General features: G+C 49.5%; 1 protein-coding gene across 1 annotated transcript in view; it reads left to right on the top strand.

Moving 5' to 3' along the window:
* TIAM1 (TIAM Rac1 associated GEF 1) overlaps nt 1-13,653 on the top strand; it is a 136,226-nt gene that overhangs the window by 63,057 nt on the left and 59,516 nt on the right. Inside the window, 3 exon segments of the mRNA XM_032679472.1 lie at nt 6,099-6,546; nt 8,531-8,703; nt 12,248-12,472. Coding sequence (XP_032535363.1) covers nt 6,099-6,546; nt 8,531-8,703; nt 12,248-12,472 — 846 coding nt within the window.

The following is a 13,653-nucleotide window of genomic DNA, read 5'->3' as shown; positions in this document are numbered from 1 at the left end:
TTAAGATTTTCCCAGCAATTATTGCCCAGAAACCTGTGACTGTGATTCATCCTTTTGTAATAAGACTGAAGCTCATTACTAGGAGAAGTATCCAGAGGTATAGGCTAGGACCTTTTCTGTACGGAGCAAACTTGATTTCAGAGAACCATGACCCAAACCTGCTTGCTTATTAAACCCCTCTGAGCAGCTGTAAGGACACATTCAAGAGTTTGTTTGTTTATTTTGTTTATTTCTTGATCTAAAGAGCTGTTGCCCAGTGCAGTGAGTGCACAGAAGTAGGAACCAAAGCTGCTTGTCCATATCAGTATCCCATCTCTTCGAATTCCCAAACAAACCCACTATCTCAGCCTGGTGTCCACATACAAATTGGAGTTGTCTTGTAGCTGTACCTCACTCGACTTGGGAGCCCTCCTGGAAGGTGTAAACCAGACCTGACCAATCCAACAGCAAACTGAGCTGTGGAGCTGCTTTTGTGTTTCTCCACCACAGCTTTAAAACCAACTCAGGTTTCAATTCAACCCATTTCTCCCACTCAGGTTTCAATTGCATTTTATGATTTATTTTTGCTTCTTGTTATGTTTTGCATCTTTTCAAGACAGATCAATCTCCTCATGCGTTACCAGGTGCTCATGTGACTGTGGAGAAAGGATTTAATTTGGATTTTCAGCAAGCCATTCCTTGACCAGCAAATGATGGTGGAGTCAGTACTGAAAAGAAAGGAAAAACACTTATCAGGCCAATCTTTTTGTACATGGGAGCTTCAAAGGGACACAGTCACATAAAAGTATGCAAACCATCAGGCTGCTCACCCGTTTGAAATGTATCCTGTGGTTCTTGCCTAAGGAGCAGCCAGACAGGTTGTGTGCAATCTCTGGCTCTTGCTGAGCCGTGAGCACCTGATTGCTCTGTTGCTAAACAGGACAGAGAACAAAGGATGTGCATTCTCTCAGAGGGACCCCCTTCCAAGGAAAAAACCCACTCAGTCATACTTTTAATCTAATGATTAATTTAGAAAGAAGCATTAACCACATAAGGAGCTGTTTATATTAGGGAAGTAAAATTTTTTCCCTGCTAAATCAGCCCCCAAGTGGCCATGAATCACTGCTGTCAGTGGGGCAGGAGAAGGTGATTCACCAAGGCATTTCAGTAGTGTCTGTAGCAGGACTGCTGGTGGGAAGTTTGCAAAGTGAACTGGTGTATTGCAAGTGCTCTGTGTCCAGTCATGAGCCAGAGAGCTTGGCAAGGCTTATCCCATCCAGTGTCTCTTGCTAGCAAAGGCCAGCACCAAATATGTTCAACAAGAGGACAAAGACACTTGGAACATGCCCCAAAACTTTTCTCCTGGTTTTTGCTAGCTGAAAGTAGGCGTTTTTTTCTAAAGCAAAAGGTTTTTTTCCCCCTGTATGTCTTCTAAATCTAGCAAAAAATATTTAACAAATGTTATGTAGCAGTTGGACTCAATGATCCTGATGGGTCCCTTCCAACTCAGCATATTTTATGGTTCTATACAGTGTATGAGTGTCACATGAGTATGCAAAAGGTACAACAGGTACATTAGCCTGATGTAGCTTGCATTATAGCTTCATTGCCTACTGGCTTGTTTTGCCTGAAACCCAGTGTTTATGTGGAGAAAACACCTATATTTAAGTGGGTTGCTAATTCTTCCACTAGCATTTTACCCAGTTGGTTCATCAGTTGAATTGTTCTGTGCAGTTTGATGGGGCTGTGATAACTCGTTCCAGTTCATTTCACTCGGATGCTCCGGGGGCTGTGGTAGCTGCCCTGGCACGTGGCCTGATTGCTGGGCCTCACTGTGCCCTTGTTGGTAACAATGGCACCATTCAGATTCTCCCTGGCATCAGTCATTCCACCTTTCCCTTCATCCCTGTCTGCTGAGCCTGCTTTCATAAACCCTGGGCACCTACAGCCGATACGGTGACACTGCCAGGGTAAGGAGTGGTGCTGCTCTGTCTCCTTCAGCAGCATAGAGGATCTCAGATCCTGGTGGGAGCTGTGCTTCCTGATCTCCCCATCACATCACAGTCCCAGAGCTTGGTTAGTTCCCTCCTCCAGCCAGTGGTCTCGACGTGCCTCTCTCCCTGCCCTCCACAGAGCAATCTTCAGTCGGAGCAACAAAGCCCCTGTTTATTCCGTCTGTTTTCCCCATGGACTGAGACCTGCTGTGTCTGCAAAATGCCAAGACCTGCTGTTCCCACGGCTTCCCCCATCTCTGTGTCTTAGAGGAAGTGTGCTTTCTTTTCTTTGCTGCATGCTTTCTGCTTGGTGTGACTGATGGAATGATCTCCACCTCCCCCCTTGCTTTGCCTTCTTGTCCTCCCAGGGCCGACACTGAGGAAACACCAGCGGGAAGGACAAGCAGGGCAGCACAGGTTTTAGTTCCAACCTGGAATGATCTCTCTGGACAAAAAGACTCCTCTGTGTGGAGACAGCTGCTTGCCAGCCTGACAGTACAAAACAAGATCCCTGTCAAGGTGCAAAATATCAGGGGCAGTGTCCTCGCTGGGATTTTAAACCAGTGGAATGAAGCAGAGCTCCTCGATGGCAGCAGCGCCAGTGCTGGTGATTTGTTATAATGTGGGTACAATGCCCCAAACCATGGGTGTCAGGAATGTGCATTCTGCTCTCTTCAGCTGTCTCCCAGCTCCTGTGATGTGCCTGGCACATGCCATCGTGCTGGAGAGCCGCAGGGACACTGGACAGGGGTCAGAGGGGTGAGCAGTGAAGGCTGAGCCGTGGCTGTAGTTCAGCCTCAGCAGTCTTTGCCTAGAAACTCCTTCTGCAGAGCAGTGAAAAGCCTGTTGGGTTAGCAAGCCCTTGTGGTGCATCCCATCCTGGACCTGGAACAAGTCTTCCTTGGAGGAGAGAGGTGTTGCTGTTGCCCGTGGGGCTCTTTGAGAACCCGAGCAGGAAATGTGAGTAATTTTTAAATAGCTCTCATCAAGGTCACACAATCTTGGCTTTGCTTCCAGGCAGTGGCCTGTGGTGGCATTGTCAGCAGGTACTTGGAAGCTGGACATCAAAGCTTTTGTGTCCACCCTGTGCTGGCGCTGCTGAGGCACCTCAAGTGCTGTGTCCACTTCGAGGACCATAAGGACAAGAAGGACACTGAGGGGCTGGAGCGTGTGCAGGGAAGGGAACGGAGCTGGGGAAGGGGCTGGAGCAGCAAGAGCAGCTGAGGAAGCTGGGGGAGGTCAGCCAGGAGAAAAGGGGGGACATTCTGGCTCTGCAACTCCCTGACAGGAGGGGGGAGCCGGGGGGGGGATGTTGGGCTCTGCTCCTGGGGAAAAGGGACAGGAGGAGAGGAAATGGCCTCAGGCTGTGCCAGGGGAGGTTCAGGTTGGACATCAGGAGGAATTTCTTCTTGGAAAGGGTGGTCAGGCCTTGGAAGTGGCTGCCCAGGGAGGTGGTGGAGTCCCCATCCCTGGAGATGTCCAAGGAAGGACTGGAGGTGGCATTCAGTGCTCTGGGCTGGGGGACGAGGTGGGGATGGGGCACAGGGGGAACTCGATTGATCTCAAAGGCCTTTTTCCCACCCAAATTAGATGATTCTGTGAAATGATTCTGTGATTCCTCAGCCACCTCACCAGCCCAGAGCCATCCTGCCAATGGTGGGAGCTGGGATGCTCAACTTCCAGCATCCTTGTTTGCCAGTGTGCGGGAGTGGTTCTGTGCCCCCAGCGCTGTGTTCGTCAAACCCTGCTACGGTTTGCTCTTGGCTTGGGACTGTTACCCCCTCAAATCCCCGTGGAAGCAGAACACTGAACCTCTGTGCTTTCTGCTGAACTGTCTGTTCTCAGTGTAGCACTGCGAGGCCGGGGCAGAGCTTTTCCTACCCAGGGATGAGAAGGAGCTGACGCTGCAGCAGGAGCTCAGCAGCCAGAGAGCTGTGCAGGGAACACTCTTAACCCCCCTGACCCCAGGCCCGACCTCGTGCCACACACGCTTCCGAAGGCACTGAGCTCCCTCAGTGCTGCGCCTCATAACTCACGAGCCCGAACAATATTGGCTCCAAACTGTGGGGTTTGAACTGTTCTGACCTTTGTGTGCTCAGACCCTCCTCCTCCTGCAGGCCTTGAATGGGTTGTCCCGAAGTCTTTGATACGAGATTTTTACGAGTGGAAGAGGGAGTGCAGGGAGCAGAGGGAGATTGGGAGCAGGGCTGCAGCATGACACTGAAAGGATCTTTTGACCCATTCTGCCATCATTGTGGTAAAGATTATCAAGATGTTTGCAAAATGTACTACAGTTAAAGCTCATGAGCAAATATAGCAGTCACTCTGAGTCTTCCATCCTTGAGTTTTTTTATAAATAGTGAACTGTTATGGCCATGTATTAGTTACAGCGTGTAATCCCCCTTTGTGGACAGGGAAACTGAGGCAACTAATGCAGTGTCTCACCAAGGTTACAGGAGAAGGCTGTGGCACACTGGGAGCCTGCATTGCAGAACTGGGCCTTCAGTTTTTAGAAAAATACTCTATCTGCTAAAAAGCACCAAGAAAGTTTCATGCATGCATGATCACAAATTGTATCTCCCTCAGGTCAGTCGTCTGTTTTAGTAGCTCTTTGTTTTCTTAAATCAACTAATTTTAATTAAAGCATGAGATATGCTTCCTAAAAGTTACTTCAGCTGAGATTGTAGAATTAACTCTTTACTTTTTGTATGGCATAGAATCACAGAATGGTTTGGGGTGGAAGGGACCTTAAAACTCGTCTAATTCCAACCCCTTGCCATGGGCAGGGACACCTTCCACTAGACCAGGCTGCTTGGACTTGGATAGCTGTGCTCACTGAGCAGGGAAGGAAGTGCTTATTCTTCCAGCTGGACTCCAAGTCTCCCTTGAGAGGTGGCTCTTAGGAAGAACGGCCTCATCTATTACAAATTAATGCCTTAAAAGTTGGTCAACCTCTCCTCTCTGCTAAGGTTTCCTCATCCAGCTCTTGCTCCATGGGAGGATGGTTTCGAACAGAGCTGGTGGAGAGTTTATTTGTTTCCACAGGGCTGTTCTTGGATACAGAGAAAACTGGTGCTTGAACCAACATCTGGAAGCTTGTTTTCTCTCAAAATAAATACTTCATTCTACTACCTCTTCTCAGAGACTCCTCTTTTTTAACTTATAAATCAAGCACCAGCTTGCAGGAGAGATAGAGGCTGAAATCTCTGTTGTTTTGGCCTTATTTCTCACCTCTTCGCATCTTCTTCCCTGGCTCTGTCTTCTCCTGAGTACCTGATATGTTTCTTTCCACTTACAGGGCTTGGCCTTTATTTGTTCTCCTTCAAAAGTTGCCACAAATGTCTGTAGATACTGAGATGCTGGTGGTGATCCCCCTTGGGGCTGTAGCCTTGTAGCAGGGGTCAGGCTGAGTCACTGAGCCTTCAAAACCCCAATTCAGTTGTGTTTTTTCCTGTCTTGCTCAAACTGACTGTATTCTTTCTCTTCTGATCCTTAAACTGCATGTTCTTGGGGACCAGGAAGGCTTGGGTCTGTCACCAGGGGGTTTGGCAGGGGTTATCACATGGCCCACCGTTAGGGTTTGCGATGTACAAGTGATGCAAAACAGAAATAATCTCTAAATACATTAAGGTATCAGGATAAAAAAAAAAAAGTGCCTTTTTAGTTACATAACTTGCAAAGGGCAGTCCTGGGATGTCTAAAATGTGTCTTCAGCTGTAGGTGTGAGTGCACAATATCAATGTTTTCTTCTCAAAATGCGTAGGCTGGTCGCTGCTTTTCTCGACACTGCCAGTTTTTGCTGCCATATGTTCTTCTTTTGCAAAACCTTTAGCACTGTTAACTTGGCTTGATGTAAACAGATGCTGCTGCATCTTATGTTCCAAATTGCTAAGGCTGCAGAGGCACCACCTGGAATCGTGCATGTGTGACTGGTCTGTCCTAAACTGGAAGCTCTGCCTACCCCACCTTTTCTTCCAGTGGTTCGTCTCCAGAAGGAGAAGAGATGAGGGATTTCCACTGCCAGACGGAACGGGGGTGTGAAGAGCTGTGGTGCCACCTCAGTCTGGGGTTCAGTTGGTGTCTCCAGAAGGGGTTTGTCTCACCCTGTGTCTCTCCTGCAAACAGGACGTCAATGCCGGCGAGGGGAGCGAGTTCACCGACAGCGGCATCGAGGGAGCGGCCACCGACACCGACCTGCTGTCCCGGCGCTCCAATGCCACCACCTCCAGCTACTCCCCGACAGCCAGCCGGGCCTTCATCGGCAGCGACAGCGGGAGCAGCTCCACGGGCGATGGGCTCCGCCAGGGCGTGTACGAGAACTTCCGCCGGGAGCTGGAGATGAGCACGGCCAACAGCGGGGAGCTGGAGGAGGCTGGCTCTGCCCTCAGCGACGAGCAGAGCAGCGGCACCCTCAGCTCCCCCGGCCAGTCCGACATCCTGCTGACGGCCGCCCAGGGCACCGTGAGGAAAGCGGGAGCCCTGGCCGTGAAGAACTTCCTGGTGCACAAGAAGAACAAGAAAGTGGAGTCGGCCACGCGCAGGAAGTGGAAGCACTACTGGGTTTCCCTGAAAGGTACAGGGAAGGCGTCCTGTGGGTTGGGAATCGCTACGGATGGTGAAAGCAGTGGCCTTACAAAAGCTGCTCTGAGCTTCAGGGGAGTTAACGTAAAGTCTGAGGAATGGTCCCGCTGCCTTGCAGAGGAGGTTGTGTTTGATGGCTGTGGATGTGCTCCCACCTGTGCCGTGTGTGCAGCCCGAGGCACGTGGCTGTGCTGCACAGCACTGGGGTTCATGTCTTGCTGGCACCACCCAGGGTGGCTTCCCTGAGTGTCTCCTTTAGGAGGTTTGTCCGTGGCTTGCTGACAAACTAAATATCCGTGTGCAGCTGTGGGCATGTGATGGTGGGAGTTTGTTGGTGGTACCAGTGGCCTGTGTTCAGACAGGGGCTCTGCCCTGGTGTGCATTCCTCTTGCACCTATTGGGCTTCACAGCATAGACAAAAAGACACTCAAGCCTCCACTGAGGCTGGAGTGTGGCTTGGTGGACGTTTGCTCTGGCTGTGTCACCCATCCTGAGCATCCCTCCTCAGCTGCCTGGGACACAGACCCTTTTCTCCCAAAATTTCTGCAGTTCCTGCAAGGCACGTGCTCATAAATGCACAGAGGTGTTAATGGAGCAGTGGAGCTCAGGAGCTGACCTCCTGGTGTGACCTCTAATTAATCTTCATGTGGTTCATCAGCAGGAAACCAGTTTGGGGACTGGCCTCTCTCTCCTCCACCAGTACTGGAGACAGGGGAGGCAGAGCCGTGTCTCCTGCTGTTGGTGGGATCATCCAGAAAGCTCAGCATGGTTAAACCCTGTCCTCCCCACACTTAGAGCACTTGTTTGTTTTTAATTTGCAGCGCTATTTTAAAAGCAACAGCAAAGTTAGGAGCCAGCTTTTCCTTGGGGTGGTTAGAGGGATGGGGAAATGGAAGAGGAGAAAGGGAGGTGAGGGGCAGGGGACAGCCCTAATCCCCTGGAAGGGGGGCCCTGTGGCAGGAAGGTCTTGCTGTGAGGAGCAGGCAAACAAAGGGCCATCTGGGAGGAAAAAGGGGAAGGATGAGCAGGGAGTAGAGTTGTTTTGAAGTGCTTTGACTCAAGTGGAGTGTTAGCGCCTTGGATTGCTGTGCCTTAATACTGCCAGTGTTTAACCCTGGCTTTGAAGTGAGCAGCTGCCATTGTTTGGCTGCAAATACTTCTCTGAGAGGCTGGGTACAGGCCATCCCTTTACACTGAGACGGCTGGTTCCAGTGGCACAGAAAGTGTGTGCCAGCATAAAACCAACTGGAGATAATGTGGGAAGGTTGGAGAGGAGACCTTTTTTTTTCTTCCTTTTTTTTTTTGGAATCTCCCAAATTTTAGACTTGCTGTATGCTTTTTTTTTCCCTCCCTGAGAGGATTGTAAAGATTATTTTGGAACACTAAGCAGGTTGGTTGCTGTCCCCAGCTAACATGTGTTCCTCTTTGAGCTTTTTGTCTGTCAGTCAGCGAGGACAGCTCATTCCAGCCCATTTTAATTCCAGTTACTGTCTGCATCCAGTAATTAAATTGCTTGATCTTTGCCTTGCAGGGACTGTAGCTGCAGCTGCAGAGGCTGAGGCTGGGCTGTGCCTGGGGGCCTGTCTGCTCCCAGGGCTGGCTCACAGCTGGCTGTCACCCTCAGGGGACACACGGGGTGGCAGTGGATGACCCCCACTTCGGGATTTGTTATGAAGTTTCTTGTCTGGAGCTGTATTTTACTGCCCATGACTTTCTCAGCTCTGTTTTGGCAATCCTAGGGAGAGCAAAAAGACCTGCTGGGTCAGGGCTTGGTGTCCCCGTGTCATGGAAACCCCACCTTGTGGGGCTGAAAACTGGGCAGTTGCTGGTGCTCTCCACTGTGAGGCTGAAAACCTGGACAGGCCCTGGCAAATCCTCCCTGTGCCAGTTTATTTACAGTCCTGAGTCTCAGTACTGAATAGATGCAGGGTGGCATTTAAACGTCTTACTTGCTAACACAGGATGGTCTCTTGCAGGGTGCACGTTGTTCTTCTATGAGACTGATGGCAGGTCTGGCATTGACCACAACAGCATCCCAAAACACGCTGTCTGGGTGGAGAACAGCATCGTGCAGGCTGTGCCTGAGCACCCCAAGAAGGACTTTGTCTTCTGTCTCAGCAACTCCCTTGGGGATGCTTTCCTCTTCCAGGTGGGTCTGGTTCAAGGGGCTTACAAAGTTGTTCTCTTGTTGTGTCTCTGATGAAGAAGCTTCTCTGTGGTAGGATGTGCCCCCACGTCATCATTCGTCAGAGCGAAAAATAAAATTGCACTGTCCTGCAGGTCCTTACAGCTCACATAAACAAGAGACTGCATTCTCAAACTGGTGCAAAACCAAAAAGCCCTTGTGACCCAAATGGAGTGGTGCTGGCTTACGTCTTGAAGAGACTGAGTATCTGAGGGCATGCTGAAAAAAAAATCATGTTTTTGAAGACCAGCTTCTCTGCCACCTCAGTGGGATTTTTCCTCAGCTCCTAGTGTAGTACTGCCCTGCCACATGATTCCTTCCTGGGAAGGGGACATGTATTTTGCCACCTGGAGAGCTTCCTCAAGGTGACGATCTACTGATTTGGAGTTATGGATTCACAGAATGGTTTGGGATGGAAGGGACCTTAAAGCTCATCCAGTTCCACCCCCTGCCACGGGCAGGGACACCTTCCACTGTCCCAACTTGCTCCAAGCCCTGTCCAACCCGGCCTTGGATACTTCCAGGGGTAGGGCAGCCACAGCTTCTCTGGGCAACCTGTGCCAGGCCCTCACCACCCTCAGAGGGAAGGATTTCTTCCTAATATCCAGTCTAAACCTGCTCTCTGTCAGTTCGAAGACATTCCCCCTTGTCCTATCACTCCAGACCCTTGTAAGAAGTCTCTCTCCATCTTTCCTAAAGACTCTCTTCAGGTCCTGGAAGGCCACAATCAGGTCTGAACAATTCCAATCTCCCAGCCTTCCCTCCCAGCAGAGCTGCTCCATCCCTCTGATCATCTTGGTGCCTCCCCTGGACTCTTTCCAGCAGCTCCATGTCCTTGCTGTGCTGTTCCCCAGGGCTTGAGGCAGCTCTGCAGGGGGGTCTCACCTGAGGGGGCAGAGGGGCAGAATCCCCCCCTTCCCTGCTGCCCACGCTGTGGGATCAGCCCAGGATCTTTTCCATGCAGTTTTTTAAGGAAAACCCTTCATTCTCATAGGATTAATGCCAGTGGATGTGAAGTACTGAAAAGGTCACAGTTTGAGGCACGTGGGGCCTTACCCATTAAAAGTCCCATGTTGTCATGCCACGGGTAGGTTTTCATGTAGGGAAAAAGCAAAAAACAACCTTTTCAAATGAAAACCAGTCATTTATATTGCCTTGCAGAAATGTTTCACGATGTATCCCTTCTGACATGGAAGCCATGCATGGCTAGTGAAGCAGAAGGGAAGGAAGGGATGGGTTGGGGCACAGGGAAGGGGATCAGCTGCAGCGGTGGGAGCGGCATGAGGGATGTGCTGACCCTGCTGCCCTCACAGCAGTGGTACTTCCTTCTCATGTCCCACACACCACCCACACACAGCACAGTGCTGTAGTAGCGGGTTTGACCTGCAGAAGACTATTTCTGTCCCATGGAGAATGTGTACATAGGGAGAAAAACAGAGTTGCTTTGTGATGCCCACAGATATTGGACATCTTGTAACAAGCCTTCCCACTGCATTGCACCTAGAGACATCACATTCCTCCTACACAACCATGCCTTGCTCAGTCACTTCTGATTGTGCCTACACAGATCCAGTACTTGCAGATGTCACATGAATTTTCCAGGAGCTTGGAGCAACTTGTGATACCACGTATTTATGTGTCAGGTGTTTGCAGCTTGTTTGTGTGGTCCTTTCCGTTGGGAAGGGCAGTGATTCCTCTTGCCTGCTGATCTGCCAGAAGAGTCTTCAGCTCCTAAAATCCACTCCAGATTCTTTTTTTCCCCTCCCTCCCCAGGAAACCAAAAAGAAAACTGAATCTAATGGTATACAGATAATATTTTGAAATTCATTAAGCTAAAAAATACGAGCCCTTGCTGTTAGAATTTTGGTAGGAATTAATAAAACCATCTCACTGTACGTGTAGTGCTTCTCTTTTCTCTGCTTGGGATGATGTTTCACTGACTGGCTGTAGGCAAGGTGCCTCCCATTCTGCAAATAATTCCTCTATTTCCAGCAGAAATTGCTCATCAAGGAGGGCCCACTGTATTCAGTGATGGGGATAAGACACTGTAAGCCCCTGTCTGTGAATGAGAGTTTGTTAATGGTATTGTCTGGGCAGGGAGCCTGACAAATTAAGCAATATCCAGTGCCAACTGAAGACAAGGAAATTGGGAGTAAAAAGTCAGTCATTCCTGTGTAGGCCCTGTGTGCTACTTAGGACTTCTAACCTGAGTTAAGGAAAGTGGTGCCATTCTGGGACATTTGTGTCTTACTTGCTTCAGTCCCCAAAAGTTTTGGGAACACCAGCCTGAAGTCCAGCCTGTGCATATGTGAATTCCAGAGCAGGCTTCTCTGGGAATCTCTCCTTGGCTTCAGTGAGCCTTGTCCTTTGCTGTTGGTTGTGACCGCAGCGAGGATGACCTTCCTCATCTATGCCAGCAACTGGAGAAGTCATGCTGTGCTCTCTATTAATAGATCAGGTGTCATCAGGAAGTTTAATTAGAACAAGGTGGTTTGGCACCTTGATACTTTTCCATCCAGGAGCCAAATACCACTGTGATTATTGCTACAGGCTGACACTCAGAGAGAGTCCTCTGTAACCCCGAGTTTGTTTTACAACCTACTGTACAAAGGAATGGAGTTTAGTAAGAAGCCTAAAAGGATTGACTTTTTATTTGGAAAGTCTGGAAAAGGAATGCTGAATATTCTTGAAATATTCTTCTTTCTGTGTCAAAAGCCTTTAATCAGAATAGTCCTCTTCCAAAAATATGTACTGGTGTCCCTCCTATCTCATGGAATGGTTTGGATTGGAAGGGACCTTAGAAATCATCCAGTCCCACCCCCTGCCATGGGCAGGGACACCTTCCACTAGACCAGGTTGCTCCAAGCCCTGTCCAACCTGGCCTTGGACACTTCCAGAGAGGGGAAGTGTTCCCTTTTCCCAAGCTGTCACATACATGCTTGGAAGCGACAGTAGCAGAGCTCTAAAAATTAGGATGAGCCTGCTCTTAATGATAACAGGGTTGTCCTCAGAGGGCTTTGGGACTTTCGGAAGTTGAAAGCTCTATGCACCATATTAAAGCTGCTCATAGTTATCACGGTCACATTTTATGCCATTGATTTGTTACTAACTGTTGCATGCCACAAAAGCTCTCCACTCCTGGGAAGAAAACAGAGGCCGGTGCATTCACTGCATTAAGGAACTGGGAGTTTAGAAAACATCATTAAATGCTGAGCTACAAATCATGGCAGCATGGCATTGAACAAGGAAGGCGATTCCTGAGACCTCACTGGGAAGCTGCAAGGCACAGATATAGGTGTAATTCCAAGTGCTGAGGGCCTGGTGCCGAGTTAAAAATGGCCTCCTTAAGGATGAGGGGGCGTTTATTACTGCCACAGAAATAAGTGGATTTAAGGCTTTGAATCTTGAGATCAAAGGGAGAGGAAACTCCTTGGAATTGCATTTGTTAATCTCCAATTGATTTTAAAGAGGATCCTGACTTCTTTTCCCCCTATTTTGCTCTCCTCAGACCTGCAGCCAGACGGAGCTGGAGAACTGGATCACGGCGATCCACTCGGCCTGCGCGACCGCGGTGGCGCGGCAGCACCACAAGGAGGACACCGTGAAGCTCCTCAAGACTGAGATAAAAAAGCTGGAGCAGAAGATCGACATGGATGAGAAGATGAAGAAAATGGGTGAAATGCAGCTGTCCTCTGTCACAGACTCCAAGAAGAAGAAGACCATCCTGGATCAAGTAATCTCTCTTGCTCACGTGGAATTAAGTCCCCAGCAAGTGTTTAAGGCCTCCCTGGGATCACTGGTAGCTCTGTCCTGCCCTGCTGTGCCTGAAGCAGGTGGGGTGTGTTTGCAGGAGAGATGGGCTGGCTGCCTTAGTTGCACCATTTCTCCAAGCAGTGTGCACTGAGGTACAGCATGGGCTGTCTTCTCCTGGCCTCCACCCACGGGATGTGGATAGCAGGTGGAGAGTGAAGGTCATGGCAGCAGAATTCCTTAGGGAACAGCTGCTCACAAATGTTGCTGCTGTTGTTTAAGGTGTGCCAGAGGCTGGTTCCTTGGCTGGCACATGGGGTGAAGAAGCCATCCCTGGTCACAAGGGCCTGCCTTGACCTCGTGGCTGCAGCCCTGCCTTCCCCTTGGGCCCTGCTCCCTCTGACTTCCAAGTGGACAACGTAGCTGGATTTCAGGAGCAGGGAGCCTCGAGCAGCACCTTATTTTAGGAAACTAAACATATGGCTCCTGCCTCACTCATCTGTAGCTCTTTTACCAGAGCTGCCAAATGTGCCTGTAATGCAAAGCATGGGAAGTGGCCAGGGCTAAGCTGAAGAGATTTTGTACCCCCTGGAAGCCCATGAGAAGGGGGGATGGAGGGGGAAAAGGGGGGAAGATGCTTGTCTCTGTTGAAAGGGCTCCACTCAAAGGCTCAGCCTTTGACACTCAAAGGCTGTCAGTCACAGCCTCTCTATGTAACTGAGTTTTTCTGGGTGCTTTGAAACTGTTTCCTATCAGCTGTTTGAATAACTTAGATAAATCCTTCCATGGGCTGACTGCAGTGCTCTTCCACTGATCAGATTAATTATCCCCAGTGCTTGGCACTCTGTTGGTGCTCACAGCAATGCTGCTGCTGCTGATTTGGGATGCTCTGTGTATGGAGTTTGGTAGGGTTTGGTCTTCTTGTTTCTCAGATGCTCTTGATGCATGAAAGAAGCCTCTTAAGGGACTGCTGAAAAGAGAATCCTGGAATACAAGGAAAATTAAAAATGAAATTTTAATCCTATTAATTAGCATTGTATCAAAGGAGCAGTTGTCCCAGGAGAAGGCTTCTACCATGAATGTAAAAAGAGTTGTTTTCCATCTAATGAAAACTCTTATTATTTGTATCCTTTGAGGGGTTGGAAGAGTGGGGTGATGTGGGAA

This window comes from Chiroxiphia lanceolata, chromosome 2 (assembly GCF_009829145.1).
Source record: "Chiroxiphia lanceolata isolate bChiLan1 chromosome 2, bChiLan1.pri, whole genome shotgun sequence".
In the NCBI taxonomy this organism is placed as follows: domain Eukaryota; kingdom Metazoa; phylum Chordata; class Aves; order Passeriformes; family Pipridae; genus Chiroxiphia; species Chiroxiphia lanceolata.
This window is presented reverse-complemented; position numbering and strand designations above follow the sequence as displayed.